General features: G+C 32.6%; 1 protein-coding gene and 1 pseudogene across 1 annotated transcript in view; one reads left to right on the top strand and one right to left on the bottom strand.

Annotated features, from left to right (window-relative positions):
- LOC112692228 (homeotic protein distal-less) overlaps nucleotides 1-6213 on the bottom strand; it is a 201637-nt gene extending 195424 nt beyond the window's left edge. The window contains exons 1-3 of the mRNA XM_025566841.1: nucleotides 6127-6213; nucleotides 5941-6073; nucleotides 5727-5885 (exon numbers count right to left, since the gene is read on the bottom strand). Coding sequence (XP_025422626.1) covers nucleotides 5727-5885; nucleotides 5941-6073; nucleotides 6127-6213 — 379 coding nt within the window. The remainder of the gene's footprint in view (nucleotides 1-5726; nucleotides 5886-5940; nucleotides 6074-6126) is intronic.
- A 1464-nt stretch (nucleotides 6214-7677) lies between these two features.
- LOC112692220 lies at nucleotides 7678-8150 on the top strand (annotated as a pseudogene).
- Nucleotides 8151-26396: the final 18246 nt, after the last annotated feature.

Genomic DNA, 26396 nt, shown 5'->3' with positions numbered 1-26396 from the left:
GACGTGGCCGATGCATGCAAAACTGGTTGGAAAATAGCCGCAATGAACTTACGAATAAAAAAACCGTACTAGGCCGGAAAGAATACAATTATTAATTACAAGCTAGTGTTGAAAATGAAGAAATCAATTTAATTTTTTTCCTCGCCATCTGCGGACGGACCGCGCGTATACTGAACAATGAAGTTGGCAAAGACGCGTTCTCGAATAATTCATTTTTTTTCCCTTTCGATTTCTAATTGTAATACAAGTGGTTTATACACATAATAAACGGTTCGCGATTGATAAAAAACGAAAACGTGTAAGACATAAGATGTTTCTCGAAATAATTACGCCGCTGAAGCCAGTATATAATACACGTACGTAGCATACGTTCCACGCGGGTCTATTAACATAATACAGTTTTTGTAGAACAAGTGAAAATAAAACATTTTAATTTTGATTATAAAAAAAAAAAAAAAATTTAAAAAATATTACAAAAATTGGAAACCAAACTACCTGTAATCGAGTTGGACAGTTCAACTGTATTTCGTTTCACAAGGTTATATTGTAATGTAGGGTATATATAAATGCATGGCAATATGTTCATTATCATTAGTAATTAGTTCCTGCTTAAGTAATTACTTTGGTTATGTTTTTCGCCTTCATAACAAGCAATTGTAGTTATAAGTTGTCACTCGGCTCGTATACAGTGTAATTGTTTTCCCATTTTTCCATTGCAAATGAATTATTGGTTTCGTTTGAATAATAAATAATGGTTAACTCGAATATTTCTTATTTCGAAAAATTATTATTATTACAACTGTCAAACATTATATGTTTATATATTTCATATGTTATTAGTGTTATATATATTTAATACTCTCGACGATATTTCGATTTAATTGAATAAATTATAACACCTCTTGTTTATAGCGAAAATCTGTCATGCACAGTTTATGTGTATATATTAAATTACAATAATTATATAGTTTACATAAAAACAGTAATATTGTTTTCATATGAGTTATGACTTCAACACAAATTGATATTATAAATTATTAACTGCACCAATTAGGAGGTATATAACATATTTGTAACTATACGAGTTAATTGTTAAAACCTGTTGGCGAAATTATAAATTATAATATGCAATAAAAACGTCAAATAGTTTCGGTAACACAGACATTATTAGAATTTAAAGGTTGGTGTAATAATTAAAAATTATACAGTTATTTAAATCAAATTACGCGTACCATTAATCATTTCGTATAAAACTAGATTTATTACTATTACTGTCGTAACAATTGTTTTTTAATAATTTTATTCTGCAGACCAGATAAACACGTAAAATTACTAAATAAAACAACAGAACATCGAATTTTTACATTGCTAACAAAATTAAAGCGTGTTCTTTCCTTTGCTCTACGACCACCGTAAAATACCATTCGTAATTTTATGTTCATATATTTATATGCACTGAAACACTTTGTAGAGTTATGAAGAGTTTTTTTTCAAATATTTTTTTACGTTAATTATTATTATCAGTAATTTATATTGCACTAAATATCCACTCCACTACGTTATTAGACACTAAATTATTCTAAACCGTTTTTTAATATTTTTAACGTTTGAAAATAATAATAATCGTTGACGGCAAAGAACGTATTTTATTAACTATTTTGTAACTTTTTATAAATATTTAAAATTGTATTTATTTTCTACTAAATTCGAGGAACCTTTATGTGTGTACTCATAAAACGGTGTTTAACATTATATGTTTTTAACGGTCTAAAATGATTTCGACTCTTGATCCTGCACTTGGTTCTATAATTACAATATAGTATGCAATCATCATGTGCAATAGTATGTACATAAATAGAGTAAAAGAAAAAAAAAAAGAAAATTATTAACGATTATACTATTTTTATAGTATAATGTACAAACCATTTTAACGACCCTATTTATAAAAGGTTTCTCGGATCAGACGACTTCTGGTCTTTATAAAGTATACTCTAACCCTCATATAGCTATCGACTACAGTTTAAAATAAATATAAAATTATGAACCCAATTGCCGATATCCATGTGAGTGTAAAATAATATTTTATAGCACACACTAAATGTGTCGATAGTACACTGCACGGAGCGATTAATAAATATTTATGCACTCTGGATGGATTATACATACGAAAATTATCCTAAAATACGTATAAGGTATTCGTAGATCATAATATTATTCTTTCCATTTCGCAGCCGATGTCGTAGTTGTATACGTAAAATTATTTAACATAATAATAACAATAAAGATTTGGAACAAAACAAAAAAAAAAAAAAACGGCTATAATAATAATAATATAATATAAGTTAGGGGAAAAAAAACCCTAATGTTCGTTTCCCTTTTTTTTTTTTCGTTTCTTTCCTTTTGTGGATTTTTTTTTTTTTTTTTTTTTGTAAGACCCAGATCTCGAAAGGAGCGGCGACGACGATGACGACAACGTCGACGGCGCGCGCGGCATTGGAGCCGTCCCCGTCGTTGATGCCTGGGGCCACTGACAATGCTATTAACCTACCTGCCGGCAGTAGTTTCCTTACGCAACCGTACAGCAATAATAATTATTAGGGAGATAGTTACCATAATTATAGATCATAAAAACTCAATATCCGTTTGTATATATATATGTGTGTGTGTGTGTGCATATGTACACCTCGTCGTAGTACTTAGGTCCAAACGGCTGTTTGTTGGTGTGCGTGTGTGTGTATGCTCGCCAGTAATTCTACAACATATACTTTATATACCTGTACGCATTGTACGCGCACGCTTAGGTACGTCTCGTGTAAAGGTGGTGCGGACGAACGCGGACGTCTAATTTTTTAAGTGCTGTTTTACAAGGACTTTTACGTGGCGATGTGTTTCCGCATCCAATCGAACGGGGGTCCGTGAGAGTTTTCCTGAAAGTCTCGCCTTTACAAGCTTTACGTGTCAACTAGGCGCAGGAAGTCATGTGTCCTCCGAGGGTTTTTCTTACGTTTCGGTATGTCATGAGTTTTTTGTGTCACGGTTCGTTCGTGTATTGAGTATCAATAGAATTTTTAATTTTCTCCGTACACATGAAAACACGAAAAATTGAAATAAAACAGAAATTCCACTGTAAAAATATAAATGCAGATACGAACACATTTATAAATATCTGCAGTGGAAAACCATTATAGGTTACTTGTTACTGTATTACATTCTAAACGTCGTCTTATGGGTTTGTTATTGCCGTACACCATGTAGGTAAATGGTATTGTATGTGTAATAAAACGATATAAATCATCGATCAAGCGCGTTGGTCCTGTAGAAAATAATGTTTAATAACGTTTAATAAACTACAATAATGTAAGACTTTTTTCTCTACCAGTCGATTTTTTTTTTTTTTTTTCATAACCAATGTGCTGATGATTATTGCAAATGCTCTGAATGCCTGTTGTTCCATATTAATTATTAATTTTGATTATTAATCATACCATTATTGGTTGTAACGTGACACTTGTCGAACTCGCAGTACTTATTAGAACTCGAAAATATAAATCGATAACGATTCAATAATAAATACATTTCTCGATTCACCCAAAATCAAAATATACAAACGCAAGAATGTTCATTTTTAAATCGTGGTATACTCGCGATTGATGATGATGTTTGTTTATATGCCTAATCTCATCCGATCGATAAACTATGTTCAAATTGTTCAGCGTATAGTTTTCAACTTACGATAGGTACCGTTTCTGCGATTAAAATGATGATTGATCAAAAAAAAAAAAAAACAAGAAACACGCCCAATACGTGTGAATAAATCATGGTTTGTGTTCTACGCTAAGTTTCGTGCGTCTTTTCAAATTACATTTATTCGACGACAAAATCAAAATGTACATGACTAATAGGAGGATTTATCACGTACGAATTGTAGTACGTGGATATTGTTATGGCGAATATCTTATAATATACAAAGTTAACCAAGTGAACAGCAGTTGTTAACTGTTCTACGTTTTGTTCTTGAGGTTTGTTAATTGTCTGGCAGTTGAACAGAACGGGCAAAACGATAAAATAGAATAGCGTTGATCGAAATATATTATGTACACGTCAGTAGTATAATATTGGCGGTTCTGCGCCACATCCCCCTTAAATTTTACATGTTAAAGCATAGCACATTATTATAGGCAACAACTATATATGTTTGGGAGGTGCCCACTATAAAATCTAAAATATGCCCCTTTAAATGCAACCATCAACACAGATAAACTACTAACGACCTTCCCCTCAACACATAAAAACCTAATCTAACCTAACTCACCCTCAATAAATATAAACCTAACGAAAACCACGACCCTCCCCTTAAATTCAACTTGAAATACACCAAACTTATAGAAACCCATGATTTTCCCCCACCCTTAATACAAATAAACCTAATGAAAACCACGACCTTCTCCTAAACACATACAAATCTAACCACGACCCCCCCAAAAATTATAAATCTAATTAGGAACCATCCCCCTTAAATGCAACCTGCAATACACCAAACCTATAGAAAACCATGATTTTCCCTCACTTTTAACACGGACCAACATTGATACGATTCAAATATTGAACGTAGACACACTAAATAAAGTATAATTATATATGAAGAATATTGTTAAGCTGTATGAAGGATGTTTACTATGACGTTTGGACATGAAAGAGTCATGAAATGAATCAAGTATTATTTAGGTAATATATAAAAGTATAGTGGTTATCAGTTAATTTTGTTTTCATAGTATATTTTAAATAGTTATCATTACATTTAACGATTCATGAGCTTCATGTTTTCAATATATATACGAGAAAAATGTATATTGCAAAAAAATTTAACTTGTGGCCTTAGGTTCTATTATATTTTAAAAATAAATAATTACTAAACAATGATAATTTAATATATAAGAACTTTGTCACTGTGAAATTTTATTTATTTGAGAATTTAAATATGGGAATTACTTAGTATTATAGGCACTATGGAGAAGAGGTTGATATATTTTATACTATTAATGGTGATTTGAATAATGGATACCCATTTTAACACAAATACTGTAGTTGGGATCAGCGCATGATGGAATGCATATTATGGAATTGCTCATCGTTGTACCATTAATTGGTGTCTATGATTTAAACATATATCCTTTTGAAATTATATTTATCTATGACTTTATTGGAATTAACATAATTGTACACGATTTTTAATATTTTTACTATGATATTATGACATACATACATATATCTTAATTAAATTATTTTTTTTTTTACATAGTTTTATGAACTCTTAAATTCGATTAAAATTATGGTATTGTTTTGCATATTTAGGCTCAATTCTAATAATGATTACAAAACTAATATGTTGGTTCACTTCATAACACACATTCTGTCCAGCAAGTTTAAATTATTCTCCGAGTCTTTGTAAAAGTTATCAGTCTGAATATAGTAAACCAGTGAATTTAAAAAAATTAATATCGATTATTATATTTGATAAATTAAGATATTATTAATATATATTTATCTGTATCGGTATACATGAGCTCAATTTTGTCTCCAAAATGTTTTTGTATGACGTTACAGTGATAGTCGTACATTAGTGTTTTACTAATTGTTTTACTAAGCTTGTTGAAAATTTCAAATATTATAATATGTTGATAGAAAATTTAAAGTACCCATGTATTTACCAATATAGATAGGCTTACAAAAATCGATAATCTTATTTTCAAGCGATACAGCGTTGAGGTTTTCGTTATAAGTTGTGCAGTGTTTGAATGTAGACTTATTTATAAATTTCTGTAAATACTTTTCACTGGATACTAGCTTAATTTGTATACGTTGACGAACATTTTCCATCGTTTTGCCTGAATCATAAAAAATGTTATGAAAAATTTAAAATTGTAATTTACAACAATATACCAAATACTGCATTGTTCATAAGCTTAAAAAAGTCCTTCTCGAAATCGTTTGTGGTCTTCTTACGCACCTCAGTGTTCAGGTTGATGTAATCAGCCAACCATGCCGACTGATTAAATTCTATGACTCTATGTACCTAAAAATATTATAATGTATTCATCGCACAATTGTTATAAAATAAACGCTTACGTTTTCCACTTTAATGCCGTTTTCAATGGCTTTTTGTAGATTACGGTAATAATAAACAATAATATAATAAAATATTGATGGCAACATTAGAACCCAAGAAATATTATATTATAATATTTCTTGGGTTCTAATGTTTCCATCAATTTTTTTTACTTTTAAGCCGGATGGTATGCTGTTTTGAGGAAGGAAAAGGTAAGTCACTGTGGATATCATGTAGATTTTGAGGATATGAAATATCTATTTCATATATCCGCCCTATGATAGGGCGGATGATGTTTCCGTCAAATCATTTAAACCGTTTAGTGATAGTTCAACCCTTTTGAAACCATTACATGGCATGTATTGCGACATGGCCCATCCAAACAAGTTATTACCTAAAATTATTAAAACTATATTTAACTGAATAAATAAAACTATAAAAAACACTTACGCTCTTGGTAGATCAACCATGATTTAGGTATTGTTTCGTCATAATCTGGAGTCTTGTAATTATTTGCTTTCGCGTACCGCATCTCACTTTAGTGAGCCTCCACGTATACCTAAAATAATAAATTATTTACTATTAAATAATTATATATTATAAAATATTGTGTCATTACCTTTTTCGATCATCAGCAACATATTATAGTCATGAAGTAGTTCCAGTTTCATTGAAGTATGTTTCAGCATCGCATCAAGAGAGAATCCTGGACAAGTGTAGTAGAATGCTGGGTCTATGGTGTATGTTGCCAAATAAAGGGAGTTTTCTTCAGCTTGTTCCAGCCATCTGTAAATTCATAAGGGTAAACACTATTACGAGTAATGAGTGATATGTCTTCGATTAAAAAATGTTTTGCAGTTTCTCTAAATTTCTCAAGTCCTGGTGTTATTAAATTTTTGGCTGAATTTGATAAGCTGGAAACCATAAATCTATATGTATCTATGAAGTGGATTGTGAAGGAGTTGTTGATATATTTCGAAAATGAAATAAACTTTTCTTCACTGTTTGGTATTACAGAAATTGTGATCATGTCATATCCAAGCTCAGTTACCAAAAAGTGGGCATCATAGTTTGATAAATTGTGGAAGAAAACAGGTGGACAAGTTTGAATGTTGAAGCTTTAGATTACATGTATTGCATAATGTTTAGCCGAAAATTTCCAGATAAATAGCAGTGATCAGCTACTTTATGGTTTACTTTGGAAAATCCATTTTACATAAATTACATGTTGTACATGCATCATGTAATCGCTATTGTTCAGATGTCCAAGTTATAAATAGTTAGTAGTTATAGTATTTAATAGTTTGAAGTAGTTTGTCTATTTTTTTTTTGCTATTTCCACAATAATTTTTATAAAATGTTTTGCCACGTCCTGTCGGCTCTCACTACCGTGATATATAACTAGCGATGTTGGTATTTTAAATACTTCAAGCAGTTCGTTTGGTATGTGATCATCGAGCTTTACGACAAAACCATAACTCATAGGCTCATGATTTTAAATTATAGTTGAATTTTTTCCTTTTTCTTCGGTACATTTAACGAGAAGCGCCTCGAAGTCGGCATAATTTACTATGGGATGCCACTGTGTTTTTTTCCATGCATCAAACTCTAACATTGTATCGGGCGCAGGCATCTTGGGTGGTTCTCAAGGACATCAACCTCAAAAAGTGATGCATACTTCAAACTTGGTTGAGGAAAGCGAGCATATAAAAAAACATTTAGATCTACCTACATTAGATACGAGTAAAATGTCTGAACAACAGTTACAATTTCATAATTTTAAAATGCACAATGCAGATAATAATAATAAGTTAGATGGATGTGTACTTATCAGTTACTCATTTATTGGCATGTTCAAGGTAGCCATGATCCAGCTGCTGGTGGTGCACTTCCATCAGAAGAAATATTTAAGGGTGAAGAGCTAATGCAACTTATTGATCTTATTTTAACCTTGGATGACACAAATTTTGATGGATTTATAGATTATCCAGAACTTGTTATTGCTCAAAATAAAACAAGTAGTACTCAGAAACATTCAGCATGAAAAAATAACATAAAAAAACATTTATATCTACCTACATTAGATATGAGTAAAATGTCTGAACAAGAGTTACAATTTCATTATTTTAACGATGCAGATAATAATAAATTTCACAAAGTTCTCATGTTATAGTTTTAGTGTGGTGGCACTGAGACATTTATTTTCATTTTGTAGTGTCCGGTGGCCATAGCTTTCATGATGAATGTCGTCGACACTGCCGCGATCTCGTCTATTTGACTTCGTGGTGTGCACATCATTTTTCATGTCAAGTTTTCGTACGTCTACAGCCATTTTGTTCAAACCACGTTGTTGAGTATTATCTTTGTATTATCATCTTCGTTTGTGATTCGACCGTTTGGTAAAGTATCGTTCATTCAGATATCGTCCAGCTTATTAATTTTCATTGTTTTTTAGTTTTACTAAATTTATTTTTTCTGATTTTGAATTTGCTATTAATACATAAAATTGGCTGTATTGATTATCCAGAACTTTTTATCGCTCAATTGCCATCAAACAGTCACAGGTCATTGTGAGTATTGGTGGACCATATTTATTTCATTTGTTTAAAGGCCCACGGGTTTTGCCGTCGTAGGCAAATCATTATTATTATACGTGTAAAATTATTTATTTATTGTGCTTTGCGAGCCAGAATATTATTATTATCTGCTATTGTTGAGAGAGTCGTGGTTAAATTTGTATGTGTTATTTGTATGTTAGGGGAAGGTCGTGGTTTTCATTAGGTTTGTTTGTATTGAGGGTGGGGGAAGATCATGGGTTTCTATGTTTGGTGTATTGCAGGTTGCATTTAAGGGGAGCGTCGTGATTTTCGTTTGGTTTATATTTATTGAGGGTTAGTTAGGTTAGGTTTTTATGTGTTGAGGGGAAGGTCGTAGTTTTCGTTAGATTTGTCTGTGTTGAGGGTTGCATTTTAAGGGGGAAATCATAGATTTGATATATGATCATGGAGATAATTTAAAATGTATAATTTTTAACGTATTTATTAGTTCACACATGACTGCATATTGCATAAAACTATAAGTTCTCTCGACTACCGATTTCTATGGCATTTGATTTTGTTCTCATCTATTTTTAGATACACGTTGTTTCGGCCCATAGAATTTTAATCTTGCCCTGGTGAGTTTTTATCCTGCGGGCGCGCTTAGGTGCGAAACCCGAACGAAAAATACCGGTGTGCAACCCTTGTCCCAAACATCTGCCGGGCAAAACGCGCGCGGCAACGGTACAACATCAATAATGATAGTAATAATAATAACGAGTTGGTGTACGCGCGCGCGTGTGTTTGTATAAATTATTACCGCAAACGCGTAAACGTCTTGACGGTATCCGTTAACGAGGAGAACGCCCGCCCATGTTACGACGAAAAAATAAAACAGAAATATGATGGATACAATGTATCCAATATGTATCCAAATATGGTGAATACAAAAAACAAAACAAAAAAAAAACCTTAAAAACGAAACTCATAGTCGTTAATAGAGAGCAGTCGAACGGTGCTAAGACGCGTGCACGGTGATCAGTCGATCTCGGAACCGTTTTCCTCGCTCTAGTCGCCAACCAAAAACAAAGTGATATGACACATCGATTCGTATGAGAACTGCAAGATAAACAGTGGTGATAATTGTTTGTTGCCATTTTGCATATACGATTAATTAACTCAGTTTTTACATTGCAAAATACATTTTTATCCCCGCTAGCTTCAATGTACTTTTCCATACGAAGACGCAACGAATTCCAATTATTTTTCCGGACAAATTTGTTGTTTGGCGAATGATATCAGATATATAATTATAATCGTTATCAAGAGTTCATCACTATTATTTACTTCTTTAACACAAACTTGTTCCTTCGTAAAACCCTATAAGAAAAAGTCACATGGGTTGAAGTCAGGGCTGCTCGGTAGTCATCTGGGTGATATTAGACGTTTTTTTCAACTCCTCTACCAATATGTTTGTCAGGAAAAAAATATTGTGATTGTCGTCGGATTGCATTTGTATGTGCACCATCAAACATAAACCACATGGTTTCTTGTTCTTCAAATGGTACGTTCTTAGTAGTACCGGGAGATCGTCAATTAGACGTGAAAATCCCTGCCATGTAATCGGTAATTCACCGGTAATTGGTAATCCATGAGGGCCTGATAAAGTATTTCCAACCAATCCACACTAAATATTTACAAATAGCACGCGGATTTTCTTCGGACCGCAAATGTGAAATGTAGTGGTCAGTAAGATAAATATAGCGGTTCTGATACCTACTCCCTACCCCCTACTCACCACTGATCGACCACGTGACCTATGTATATTTCTCACCTCCATGCATATCGTGTACGTGACTGGTCCTCCCTCACCTCCCCCTACCACTTTCGCCACCGCCCGGGCGCGTACGTGCACGACATACGTCCCCATCCTTATCACACATTATTGTTATCACACGTTATCATATATTATCACATGTTATAAATCATTTATTTGAATTAAATCTACGCAGGTCTATCCCACTACTTATTAACACGTTATTACTCACGTTCGTCATTGTAAACAGTCGTACACAGCATATTTTTATTATAATGTTTAGCCGTGACTTAGTTGGTTAAAGTATGTAAGGCTAAATCTCCAGCAATATTTTGACCACCACCTACTCTAGGGAGGAACAGTCACGTACACGATATGCATGGAGATGAGAAATATACATAGGTCACGTGGTCGATCAGTGGGGAGTATGGAGTAGGTATCAGAACCGCTATATTTATCCAACTGTGGTTAAAAATTCCATCTTTTTTTAAATACAACCTCGTCAGTAGATAAAATATTTTTTAAAAAAATTTAATTTATTGTGATTTTATCGATAGTGATTTGCAAAAAAATCAACCTAGCAGGATAGTCAGGATAGTCGCGTGGTAGTAATTCTTGAAGTCGTTGCCGATGATAAGGGTATACGTTGTTTTGGTGTAATACTTCTCATGCTACTGATGGAGAAATTCCAGTTTTTAAAGCTATGTGACCGACCATAATTTCCGGATCTCCGTGTACTATATCAAGTACAAATTTTTCGTTCGCCACATTATGCACAAATCTTGGACGTTCACAATCAAGATTCGCAGGTTTTACGCGTTACCCGAAAAAGACAACATTTTAAATTTGTAGGTTTATTTAAAATTTTAGAATGACAAATTTGTTTAAAAAAAGTATGTAAACCATAAATTGTTCAATGGGAAAAATAATACACCGGTAATTTCTATTTCGTTGTCGGAATAACGTCTACGAATAATTATACTTAACGTCCGACAGGTTATTAGACAGGTATATTTTTACTGTAACGTCGTTTTCGCCATAGCCGCAGCGCGATGAGCGCTTTTGCGTTATTATTCGTTCGTCCAGACTCCAATTAGTTGTAACCACTAGTGTCTAGAGCAGTACGTCAGACCAGCACTTATTCAGTGTTAATAGATTTTTTTGACATAATTGCATACGTTATACTGTTATTATGTAAACATATATTATATTACACAACTTAACGAGACGTACACAATTCAACGTTCATTAAAAACCGTTAAAAATCAAAACTTCTCGAGATAATGTCCGTATCGTACATTGATTGTTGCATGATATTTTTTTACCGCGTCCATTATGCTCTTAATTTTTACCAGTCGACTTTTGTCGTGCAAAGAAACCGTGGCGAGCGCGCGCGTGCGGTAAAACGCTCAAAGTATTTTCGCAACATTTTTACTTTTCTAAATAAACTCCATACGTATACAAATATGTTTACCGATCATACAGACCGTTGTCAAAATACGACGTAAATACATTTAAATTCACGTATACACCTGCACATGAATCTACATTTTCGAACGGACAGCAAATTTTGTTTCGAAACGGAAGTCAGGGTGTTCATAATTGTTTATAAGTTTTAGCAATAATATATGTGTATATATTATAATCATCATGTAGTTATACATCGGTAATTTTACTCTTCCGAGAAAGCATTCGGAAAATCGGTTAAAACAAAATATATATAATATTATGTTATACTCGTGCATGCAGGTATAATTATTTTAGTACTAACTTTATTTAAATGATAAACAAATGTTTTCTGAAAATATGCAAACGTCTTTACGTGTCTGCCGGTAGAGTATCTGTCTACATCTGTACACACGGTTATGACGTAACATAATGTCATAATTTACTGTTATTATTATTAATATTGTACGAATGTACATTCTTGCGGTTTTTGACGTGATTTTCGATTTCTTCCATCGTCAAACTTACACAATAATATACGCACATATGAATAATATCACTCGTGCAACGTACTCCACGTGGGCCAAACACCGTCCCTTCTCGCCGAGCCGCAATTCGCCATTTTGTTATATTCCCGTTCGCGCGACATTTTTCAATGGAAATTCGTATGAACATAAACAATACGTTTAGATGGGCAACGGGACACGTAATCGTACACATGCGTTCACAGCTCCAGCGGCAGGTCACGATCAGTAGAGGAATAGAAGTTCAGAGCAACTGAATACCATGAGAAATAATACGTACACAACTCATTTTCGCTTAACGCTTTTCGACCTGAGCCGCTTCTGGCAATATCTGGCCATGAGGTACTTCGAGTTAAACCTTATGCAGGGCTAGATCAAGGGAGAGGGCAATGGCCCTATAATGTAGCCCCGGGTAGCAAGTCGAAAGGGGCCACAATGTGTTTTATAATCGTTGGCTATCAAATATTAAATACTGTTTTATCAATTAAATGTGACTATACTACAATATACATGATATACCGTACTTATTTTAATTCATAGCTATTGAAAATCATTAAAACCGAATTAAAAAATTAAATCCTTTTGGATGAAAGGGCCTCAAAAAAAAGCTCCCTTATATTACAATCATAATCCGGCTCTGATCTTATGTATATGGTTCACGTGTATGGAGCTTTAAATCAATTATGGTGTACAAACGCGCGTTCCCGTTTGAATATTTTGCGACATGAAAAGTCATCATTTTTTTTTTTTTTTTTAAGCATATCACAACTGTACACGAACTCGTCCATAATACAATACTCATGTATTACGTTTAAACGGTTATTAATTTCTAATTTAAATATTTTATCGAGTAAATTAACTGCGTAAAATGAATACACGTAAATCAGCGAATACGTTTGACATGTTCCATCGGCATATAATATACGTATACAAATGGATACGAATAATGAATCGCATTCGATAGTAATATCGTAATATCGATATCGACGAGAACACATAAACTTTTAGATTGCATTCAGCTAAAAACCGTATACGACATCGTACCGCGTACACCACGCAGAAATAACTGTACATATATACATTTATACATATATAATATCTTATTATAGTGGAATTGTGCGTAATACATTTGTATTGTATGCATATACGTAGTATGTACGCGTTTACTAATATTGACAAAAACAAAAAAAAAAAATATGTATACAACGGTGACTTTTATATATAACCCTTTCCCCCTCCCCCTTAACGTTGTGCACGTTATATTTTAATTATCAATGTAGGTATTATTCGGGAGCGCGCAGAAAGGGAAAAAATACCAACCGAATTATAATGAATTCCATTAACTTTTACATGTCTGTATCGAAATAAACATTATTACATTTTTAAATGTAATAACCTGGCTAATAATGAATTTTAAAACGCTATACAGGTATTAGGTATACATGTACGTTATTATACCTACACCCAACAACTTATGTGCGTGTTGGTTAATTTACTGAAAAATAGTCAGCAGTATCAGATTTTAGAAAAGAATACATGTATAATTTATAAAAAAAAAAAAAAAAAAAAACAATTTACTAATATAATATCACGAAAAATACAATTTTCCAACTACTAACTTTGACATCAAAAAAATAAGGTCATCTAAATATGTTTTCGAAAAATCGATAAGATAAATACAGTAAAAAAAAAAAAAAATACGAAAAACAAAAAAAAAAAAATGGAGAATTCGTTTATTTTTTCGAATGATGATTATAATAAATAAGACAACTGTTTTTGGTGTACGTATGTGTTGACATAATAGAAATAAAATATAATTATATATTTCAAAAAAAATGCAATTTATCTATACAAATAAATGTTTATATAAAAAACAGTCTTGTAAATGATATGTATTAGTAATTATTTTTCATCATTATTGTTTTACGAAATTATAAAAACGTTTTATTATTATTATTATTTTTATTCATTTTCAATCACAGCATGTCATCTGAAATGTCTAATTTAATATTCGTCCGTCACTCCTATATACTTGCGGTAGAATTTTCGATTCGCCGAATACTTACAAAGATAATTATGATGTCTGAACGATTTTACGGAAAATGTAACAACTGCCAGTTCTAGGTTTTTTTTTCTATAGTTTTTATAATTTTCATTATGAGTATTTTATATTAAAATTTAATTTCCAAATTATTGAGTGTAGAAATAATTCCAAGTTCAAATAATTATTTGTAAAAATTATTCTAAGTCAATACAATTTTTTTTTTTTTTATTATTAGCTTCTTGTACACAACAATTATAGCTCAACAATTATGAACAATAGCAATATAGATAAAACAACAAAAACAGACAAATTAAAGATAATAACAATTACGGATATAAACAAAAGTCAATACAATTATTTATAAAAAAAAATTTAAAGTCCAAATAATTATTTGTAAAAATTATTCAAAGTCGAAACATTTATAAAAAAAAAAAGTCTAAATTATAATGTGTAAAAATGATCAATCAGTCTAAATCATACATGTTAACACATACGTGTGCGCCGGATTCGGTGTGCGAAGACGGTATTCGTGGCGGCGAATCGGAAGACGACTTAGATGTTGACGGGCTTACTACAACGCTTTTATTCCATGGATGTAGATTTCAAATTTTCAAAGGGTTTTACCTGGAGAGCAAACATATTTGTAAGTCAGAATTTTATTTAGCATCAGTAACTTACTTCATCCGGAAATGGAACTTCACATCTTTCTTGGTATTATTTACGACTTTCACTCCTTTGCAGGCTCCGGAGGAAACGGCGGCGGCGAAATGTCCGGGCGAGACCCGTCTTTCCGGCAGCGCACGTAAACGGCCCACAGCCACTTCAGGAGTTTCCTGAAACGCTCCGGATCCACCCGTGACACATCAGAAAGCTCGAATGAATACGATAAATACGACTAGCGACTAACAGCTGCGATGATGGCTGCGTCGACTTAAACGGAATTATTGTATGCAATTGACAAATTATGGTGTTTAGAATTTTTACATTTAAAGTTCTTCGGAAGACACTGATATTAATTCTAATCACCGACAGAAGATTGAAGAATTGTCATTGAACTTTAGTATTAGTATATATATATTACTTTAGTATTTTTTTATGTGTTTGGAATGACATCAGCCATAAGTGTTTGCAAACAGCCCTGACATTGTATCGGTATCTGTAAGTGTTCTTACAACATTACTTTGTGTTTTATTCAGAAGCACAGCAACTACAGCATTGAGGACGGTGTCATATATATCCGTGCATCATATATCCATAAAAGCGGAACGAGTAAAAACCGTATTTGATAGAACGCTAGATGAAGTTACATCGCCGGAAGTCGTAAGTTATTGTTGCTAGATAAAATTCTGATAACAATTTGTCTGCTCTCCAGATAATATGTGGAAATGGAAAAGTCGAAAATGCCGATTGGACGACTGACCAGATAACAAGATGAGTTATATAATATAATAAATATACTCGTATATATAATATATCTAGGATAAGAAAATATTATTTTTCTAATTATATGTTTAAATTATTATTATTATCTCATTAATAACAGCATTGGGGACGACGGTAGCGATGTCCATGTATGAAGATATAAAAATAGCCTCAGTCACTGACTCAAGATTCAAGAATTGTCAGTTTTATTTTTAGTCAAATTTGAGAAAAAACAACTTAAAGAAGAAAAAAAATTTTCTTTAAGAAGAAAAATGAGAAAATTAATCAAATGCTTATGGTACGGTAATATATATATGAATGATGAATGTAAAGATATAAATATTATATATCTATGAAATATAATATTTCTTCTTCTCTTATTTTTCAGCGCCTTCGATGAAGTGCAAATGAGCTGTGAGTCGTTCTCAACTGTCTCGCCGGACCTGATCCCATTGTTAACGGGCAACAAAACAAACAAATTTTCCTGTCGCTATTGGCTATAGACGTGTCACGAAAGTATTGAAAAGAAATTAAATAAACGAAAAACAATGACGGTTTCCACCGGCTGTCAGCAATTCAGTCACCGATGGACCGTCTGCGTCATATCTCGCTCAAACGCGTCAATTTCACTTTGAAAAAAATTTTTATTTATAACGATTTATAAAACAGAAAGACTAACTGATTTAACGCATTTAATTGGCACGATAAATTCTGTTTAATTACGTAACTCGTTTAAAAATATTTTATCAATATCTACAGTAAATTAAACGATAAAATACATTTTTCCTCCTTGACCCGCTCGCGTTTATTCATTATTTTGCACTACCAGCGGAAATGGTTTCGCGTTGTTCGGATGTCTACAATGTCCGCGGCGTTATTTCCTTTGGCTTTACATTATTTTCACACCGAGTCCCTTCGGATTGTATTTAGTTCACGATGTCAAAAAATTGTCATGGAGGTCTGTGCGTGAAATTAAAAAAAAATTAAATAACACTTGCTAAAAAAGTCGATTGAAAACTAATCGCCTTAACGTATTCGTTTGCATCACAGTCTGAGTCATTATTTGAGATTGCATACTATTTACATTTTATTTCTTAAAAATCTGAAATGAACCACACCCAATGGATGTGTCGGATGCTAAATCTAATTTTTGCACCATTATATACACTTTTTAAGGGGATGACAATCTCAAATTTTTATAGTTAACATACATTTTCAAAACCCATAGATAATAATAAAACTAAATTACTGGTTACAGTAATTTACTTTAGTATTTCTAAATTCGAGAGAAAATATATATAGAATATTTAACATCATCGTTTAATTTCATTTCAAGTTTAGGATGAGATTTCTGTAAAGCTGATACAATTGGATCATGTAAAACAAGTAATCTATTAGCTATATCTATATTGTTGTTCATTCTAGAATTACGAGTATCGCGTGTATACTATTCTCTTTTCTTATTATGATCTTCCTACTGGATTATAATTCTAATAGTTGTACTAAAAAATATAAAAATAAAAATACCAACTGTTTTAAGTATAGGTTTTTACTATAAATCTGAATAAAATACCAACCGATTGGAAAAAGTGTATATCGAAGGTACATGTCTCCGGCACCACCCATTTGAAATTTTTGATTCAAACCCGGGGCATTCGTTTGTGTTGCTTTGTGCAGCAAATCCCTTCATTTGTGCTCAATCCTTTCAAAAGTTAATCGCAATTTACTCTGGGTGATGCTGGAGACATGCTAATAGCAAACACTGAATATCGAATACAAACAACAGCCCTTCGTTTATGCTCAATTCTTTCAAAATTTATTCGCGATTTATCCCAGTGGTAAAGGAACAGTGTAAATGGAAATTCCCTTTTAGATATTATGTAGGTAATTTATAGATATCAATTTTATTTAAATTATTGCTCATCCCAAGTTACTATGCACATAAACTTCATATCTCACTTATAGAATAAGTAATAAGTTTGTATGTTTATACTCTTTGTTCGTTTCAATAAATTCAAAATAACATAAGCAGGTAAAATATGAAGTGTTATGTGACTATCAAATGCACCCATTATTATATGATTTATTGTTAATTTTTATTATTACCATTTGAATTATCTACAATCGGACTTGGGTAAAATACTTTTTAAAAGTATTTCGAATTGTTATTCCGAATACTAAAAAAAAATAGTCTATGATAACATTTCCTAAGTATTTTAAATACTTCACAAAAAGTATTTTTCATTTTTTTTCGAATTTTTTTAATAGTTTTCGATAACAAAAATAATAATTTATTCAATTACTAACTTCTGTTGAGTATCGCTGCATGCGGGATTCGATGCAATTGTACCTTGGTAGTGAGAGCCCTTGGTCGGAAATGTAGAAAAGTATTTAAAAGATCTGTTTGAGTGTCTATCTGCATACGGCGGAAAGACCGTGTCAGCGATGCTGGGTGTTTTGGATACCGCCCGCGGGGTAACTGGTATTATTTTTTTGTTATGATGGCAGCACTGAATTATCGTTATATTTGAAAGAATAGGCTGGGACCTGGGTAATTAGTTTTGTAGTTTTGGAAGCACTGGTTTAGTGGTATTTTTGAAAACGGAAGAGTGTCTAGTTGTCAGTTATGGCCGGTAAAATTCGATTCCTGACCGGAGAATCCACCTGTAGTGGATTGGATGCAATGCAAGTGTAAATCGATCCATGTTTAAGTCGATTGTATGATAATAGCCAGTCAGATAATCAATCTGACTACTTCGTATCGATGCCTTGAGCGTGTATGTCCGGTTCTTTTATATGTGTTAACACGTTAGCCGCCGTGAGCCCGCCGGCGGTCATACAGCGATCATTTATTGATACGCAAAGTGTGTTTTCACAAGTTATTATTAATTTGTATGTATTTATATCTTTCGTTCTACTGTAGCTATTAAATTGATTTCAAGAGTAAAATTATCAACGATACGTTCTAATTTTAAATATTGTTATGATTTTGTATGGTCGCCAAGGGCAGACTGGGGCAACATTTTGGCCTGGGGAATCTATATTTTGACCGGCCTTGCCATTTCTTGTCACAACTCCACTAATGCATTAGAAAGAAATTTTTCATTTTATATGTTTCCAAAATTATTTGGTGATAAACAAGATAGATCTGTATATAGCATTTTATTGGAGGAAAACATTTTTTCCATACTTAAAATTGTGTTATCTAATTTAACATTGTAAACTTGAACTTCAAACTTTTTTTCGGCATTTAGAATAGCTGTATCTGAAGATTTTTCATCATACATTTTTTTCTTATAACGATTTCTTACTTCAGGAAACTTTATTTCGATGAATACATCTACATCACAATCTTCAAATTTACTAATCAATTGTTCAATAAAATTTCCAGTTTGTTTTTCACACTCTGCATATTTCTTTGTAATTTTTTTAATTGTTGTAGAGAGCCACCAACCAATTCTTGAGACTTTATTAAATCTATACCTTTTGTTTGTAAATACCTGGAGAGAGGACCAACAACTTCAAAAATATGCACATAAACAAATGCCGTTAATATAGTTTGATATTGGTTCTAAAAATGATCCTTTCAAAATGTTTGCTTTTACGTGAACTTCAGGTGTAAAAGAATGTAATGTTTGTATAGTGTCTAAAGCTAAAATCATTTCTTAAAACAAATGTCCCTGATCTACAAAAATATGATGCAAAGCTTCCTTTTTAGACCGCCAACGAGTATACCCAATAGTCTAATTAAATCTTTCTCATCAATTGTTTTTTTCTATTAATTCATTCTCTAGTACGATTCTTTAAAAAAAAAAAACTGCAACATCATTTAATAACACAAATAAAGAGGCAGCTTAAAGTGGTGATTTTGTTGCTTCAATAATAACTAAGTTCAAAATATGACTATAATACCATACATGAATTTGACCTGGTGAAGACTTTGAAAGCCAGGATGAAAAGCCATTAAATTTCCCTTGCATATTGGCTGCTCTATTAGTGGCATTTTCAATACATTTTTTTTACATCAAGTTCATTGCTGTTCAGTACATCTTGCAGCATTTCATGGAAACTTTTTCCTGACAATTCTTTCATTATCACTATGGAAATTAGTTTTTAATTTACTCCTTATTAATTCACATATCTTAATATAACAGAACACTGATCTTGAACAGACACATCCTGTGTAGTATCCGCTGTACAGAATACATTTCAGCTTCTTGTATTTGAGAAGAAATTGATATTTTCATAAGAACACTTAAAGCATCAATTATCAAATTAACCGTTGTTTTTGAAATCAACGTTATAGATGAACCTCTTCCTTTTACTTTTGTTGACTATGTCGAGCAGCTTTTTCTTGAACACTTATGGTTATTTTATCAACATGTTCATTTAATGTTACATCATGTTTTTTTAAAAGAATAAAATTTCTAAAAAGTTACCATGGTCAAGTGTAGGATCGTTTAAAGAATAAGATGATTTATATTGAGCAACTCGATAACTTAAACCTCTTTTCCCAATTAGTTTTACTACCACAATCACCCTTTCTAGTATTTTTCTATTATTTTTAACTTCTTCCTTTAATTTATGTTTTTGTTCTGAAAATAGTAAATAGTTTATACCTTTGTTATTTGCACGGTGTAGATAAATATCTGTATATATTGTATGATTTTTGCTATTTTCATGTTCATCAATTCTTTGATAAACATGAGTCCAAAGTTGCAATCCTTAAGTAAACTCGTTATCTTTTGAAGAAAAACATAATCACACACTACAAAATAAACTTTGGGAAAATATATCATATGAAAGCCAACAACGTTGAGTTTTATTTTTCCGGTAAAATGCTGTAGTTGATTCAAAAGGCACATCCAAAAATAGTTGTTCTGGATGATATTCAAAAAATTGACCAAGATCATTTTTGTTGGGCTTTATAAAATAGCTGATATATGTTTTTTCATAAACATCAACATTACTATTTTCAATAACAATGCTATCCTAAAATAAAAAAAAAAAATAGTATGGTTTATGGGGTAACAAATTGTCAAATTATTTTTAATTGCTATTTGAAAATGTGTTTAAATTTTTTAGTTTCCAATACAAATTCTAATTAAATTATAAGTAATATTAAATTATTATTCGAGAATGTAGCGGTTTTTGTAAAAACCACGTCGCGATATCATACCGCACTCGATTTACCGCTGCAGTATGTGTTTTCTAATCACAATCAGTGTTTATTTCAGATCTTCTATCCCGGGGGGGGGGGTATTGTAAATTTTCAAGGAGGTATGCCTTAGAAAGAAATAATTAAGGAAAGTAAAAATATCGTTTTAAGCTCAACTTATTGGTATCAGATTAATACCTAAGAATACATAAGTAATTAATAATCTAATTTTGATTAATTATATGAAAAAAAAAATATAACACATATTTACTAGCAATACATTACTTATACAGTTTTACGTAGTCGTAAATGCGTAATCCGCTACACTGACAGTCAATAGACAACAGCATGTTTTGAAAATTACCCACAAGTGAAAGGTACTCATCTACAATCGATTATATTGACGAACAATATTTAACAATATATAGATTACGATTATTATCGGTATACATTAATTGACAATATTGATGTACGAAAAAGTAATACCCAAGATATTATTATATTAAATATTTATTTATTATATCATCTACGCACAAAATAATTGAAAATCCATCGATAACTCATTTCACACATAATTGCATCACAATAAACAGTTTACGTAATAATGTCGTACCTTTTTTCGAAGGGGTATACATTTTTCTCCAGGGGGGTATTACCCCTCCCCCCCGGTCACCCCTGAAATAAACACTGATCACAATACATGGGATACAATTTTACCGCTACCACTACCGCTGCAGTGTGTGCGAACGTCTTGAATGTTGAATAATTAAATGTTAATTAATAAAATGTTGATAAAAATTGGTAAAAAAAACACAGCCCACAGAATACGCGGCATACGAAACGTGACAGAAAATGCCGAGTATAGCTCCAGTGGCCAGTTTTATAATATGAAAACTAGTTAATTTGTTTACGATTATTAATTATTATGATTTCTTAGAAATCGTTTTATCAGCACATTCATAATGTGGTGTGTACGTCGTACGATAAGATTATATTTGAATGTTGATGGTCCGACCGTAACAACTGGTTATATTTTTAGAATATTAATTGATGTTTAATATACGTGGCGTAACCCCACGGAATTTAACAGTTTGAGAGCGGTATGTTCAGCCTTAAGTCCTCTTAGTACATTTTTTTTTCGATCGGTTGAAATACGTATTTATCTAAAGTTTTAAATTTTAAATTTGAAAAATTTGTCAAAATATGCAAAATAAGGCTAAAAAAATAATATAAAAATATTTAAAATATGCATTTTCCTGCAAAATCTATCAAATATGCAAAAATATGCAAATTCAAATTTTAAATCTGATATCACGACACCGAGAAACGAATTTATTTCGCACTCTGCTATATTTAACAATAATTAAAAAAAGTATACAAATGCTAGAAGTCCCTAAGCCTAGTTATTAATTATTAGCTAGGTATATTTTATTTTAATGCGCTATGTTTATCATTAGTTTAATGATCACCATCGAATTCAGTCCATACGAAGGAGACATACATGGTAAATAATTATAATTAATAATATATTTGCAGTGGTGCCCAAGGGGGGGGGGGGGGGCGTCAAGGTGGTTCAATTGAACCCGGTATATTTAGGGGGGGGATGTCCTTAAGTTAGGAAACATCACAACATGTTTTAGTACATGAAGTGAATATCATCGAGTACGATGTTATAAATGGTTATAAATTATAACACAGGCGACAGGCACAATATGTTTACATTCTATAGTTATTCTAATAGTGGTACTGTAGAAGATACGAAAAGTAGGTAGGTAATATAACTAATAGCAATAGCCAATAGGGAATAGGATAAAGCGGCCCATACACGATCAATAATATTGAACATATTGCTCAGTTCCGGTCAAAATGTTTAGTGGAGATTACGCGATTATTGCTATTGCTATTCCCTTGTGATACAAATAGCACAATAGTATTGACAATCTATCAATAAATATCAAAATGATTTTGATTGCTTCAATATATTGAACATGTCTTCAATATGATCCATACACTGCCCACAGGCTCGGCTCAAGTGTTTAAACAAACATAGGCAAAATTTAGTTTTTGCCGCCCCTTAAGTGTAAATATTTTATCAAATATTTTTTTTTATACATAAAAATTGTCCAGGAAAATTGCTGTCCCAGGTGTGGGCCTATGTCGCCTACCCCTTGAGCCGGGTCGGAACCTATAATAAATATGTAATTAAAAAACGCAGTTCGTACTGTTGGATCCCGAAAACATACGGGAACGGATAAAAATACGCACACCATCAATATTATACTGCTATATAATGCCATACATTACTGAAATCTGTGTTTTGTTTACAGCAATTATAACTTTTAAGTGTCGATTATATTTAAATGCTGTTTCGAACACGTTCGTATGTGTGTATAACTAACCTACCAGTACATAATAGATCCGTTAGTCAAATAACGTTTATTCTAAACTCTAACGTGCGCGCATTGCATCTAAAACCAGTAGCTATTACACACAACGTAAAATTATTATTTATTATTGTATATTATATACCTATTATTATGGATTCCTCGGCATTGCAGGGCATGCGTTTAGTTATAAACGATTACGAGCATAATAATACTTAGTCGTCCACCCGTCTGCAATGAGGTTGTTGATCTATTGAATAAATTATTTATTGTATTTGTTTACGTCTGTAATTGTACAATATGTGTATAAAAATACAAAGTAAAAATGTCCATCGGCTTAAATGATCGAGTCAAAAAATTAAATTTGGCTATTGACAATTTGATTATTAAACAAATTACAAAATTCAGCGTTTCTAAAATACGTACACGATACTAAAATGTCGAAAACAAAATAAATTTGAATAACGAAAATAATGCAATTGGGTACCATAAATGGATTTATAATAATAAAACACATTTTTCACTCGAATGACCAATTATTATAACTTTTTTAAATAGATTATTGAATTATGTCTATAATTGTATACTTATTAGTGTATATGTATGCATATCATTATTATTATGGTACTATTTTGGTATTTTGTGTTTTACACTTTTTTTTTTTTTCATATGAAATCATTAACACGTATTTATATATATATATTGTTTAGAATTTTTTTTAATTTTATTAAGTTTTTTGGTTTTATTGCTGTTTAACTATGGAAAATTATTTTTTTATTAAATCAACTCTAGCGTTGTAGTTTATGTAGTTTTTAGAATGTACACGCTTTATTTACAATAAAATTGTTGTTTTCATCGAGAAAGGTTAGCATAGGTATTTTTAAAAGTAATTAATATCCATTTTGGAAATCATATTACACATCCCCGATTGGTTATCGTTCAGAATTAAAAAATAAATGAATACCTATCGGATGCATAAGTTGATACCCGGCTTCGGACGGATTTAGAGATTTCTAAATCTAGATTTAGGGACGGGTTTGGTACAGGTCAGCTCTCCCGCCCCAAGAAAAATCTTGGATACACCACTCCTACTATACAATACGTTAAATGTATTCTTACAATAATAAAATCAAACCATCACAACCGGCTACATGAAAGCATTGGAACATATTAAAATAAACAGTACGATGTAGGATATAAACATGTGATTATATAAATTTAATGAAGTAATAAAAATTAAAATATAAATTATTAAGTTAATATGTATAAATTTGTTATAAATAATCTGATTGGATACATATTTAGAACGAATGTATTAAAATATGTTCGTGTAGGCCATTATTTATATAACTATTTTATGACATTTTCATACTTTTTTATTTATTATTTTCAATAGTGAAAATCTGAAAAATAAATGCCAACGTATTTAAAAATATGAACTTATATTAATATCACTTGTAGACAGGAATTATTCATCTTTGGAAAATGTCTTATACGAGTAAAGTTTGCTAAATAGAAAAAATGATATTGCATACAATTCTTATAATTATAACTAACATGTAATACTTTGAATTATTTAAACTTGAATCACGATTATGTCTGATTAAATTATATTTTATCGATTTCAAATTTTAAATCATACATCACATCAATAGCAGTGACATGTACTACAAGATGATTCGGTTATTCGCTTCAAAAAAAAAAAAAAAAAAAAAAAAAAGTAAAAAAGTAAAAAAAATACACAGATTTCAAAACAAACCAAGGTAATGGATAACATAGAGATTAGCGAATAATTGAGTAGGTAATGAGTTGGAAACACGAATAGTTAACAATTCTTCGTTAAACTGATTAGAACATCAGTCGAAGAGATGGTCTAAATATTAGAAAACGACATTTATTCGGGCGACGATGTTCGTTCGTTTACGGCACACGGGTTTTTTTATTCAAGACTTGAATAAACGTTCGTTTGATGTTTTGGACGAACTCGAGCGCACGTCAACGAAGTTAGCGTCGTCACCGATGCCGGTCTACACGTCTCTTACGACAGCGTAAAGCGCACAAACGTTAGGAAAAAATGTTTCTGGTTGTTGTTCGACTTGGTGCGACCGCGCAACGTATCTGCGCACGCGGGCCGAGGACGTCACACGCAATCACGTAGTCCGCGCGTTACGATACGTCGCGGAAATACGCCGAACGTTAAGGTGCGTTTACATGACGGCCGCGAACGCGAACGAACGGCCATTCGTACCATTCGTCCGCCTTCGGAGCGGTTCGATCGAAATAAAAATGGCATTCAGTGTGAACGTGATTCGGCTCGTCACAACCGATCCGCTTGCGTTCACGTTTATACTAAACAGAAACTCAAATCCCGAGCGAAATGGCAACCGAACGCTGACGGACGCCTGAAGGACGAACACGAACGAATAGTCCGCTCGGCGGGGCCGAATCTTCACCGAATTCGCGTTGGTTCGTTGGCGTTCGCGGCCGTAACGTAAACGCACCTTTTTATGGTATCGTACGGACGACGGTGCGTTACCGGCCGGTCGTACGCGCGCGCACCGTCACGCCGCGGATGACGGTCGTAGGGATCGGTTGTCCGCCCGCGCGCGACACGTGCACGATTCGGTTTCGTTTATTATTTGTTCACCGTCGTCGGTTCTCGGCGACCGGAACCCGTCTCGATTTTCGATATTTCCTCGACCCGATCGAACGTATCGCACGGCGCACATTTCGCGTTCGTGAACGCGCACCGCCGAAGGTCCGTACACGCGCACATACGTCGTATTATTTATGTATTTTTATTTCCTCCCCGCCGATTTTATTCGCGTGTTCCGCCACCCCGCCGCTACTGTTCGCGCATAACGTTTGTGCGCACCACACCGCCGCGCAGCGACATTGCACGCGCGCCCGTTGCTCAAGGATTTCGGATCGCCGCGATCGTTTCGCGTACGTACCTGCC

The sequence above is a fragment of the Sipha flava genome, unplaced genomic scaffold, assembly GCF_003268045.1.
Source record: "Sipha flava isolate LNK unplaced genomic scaffold, YSA_version1 116_pilon_pilon, whole genome shotgun sequence".
Taxonomy (NCBI): domain Eukaryota; kingdom Metazoa; phylum Arthropoda; class Insecta; order Hemiptera; family Aphididae; genus Sipha; species Sipha flava.
Note: the sequence above shows the minus strand (reverse complement) of the source record. Positions and strands in the feature narration are given on the sequence as shown.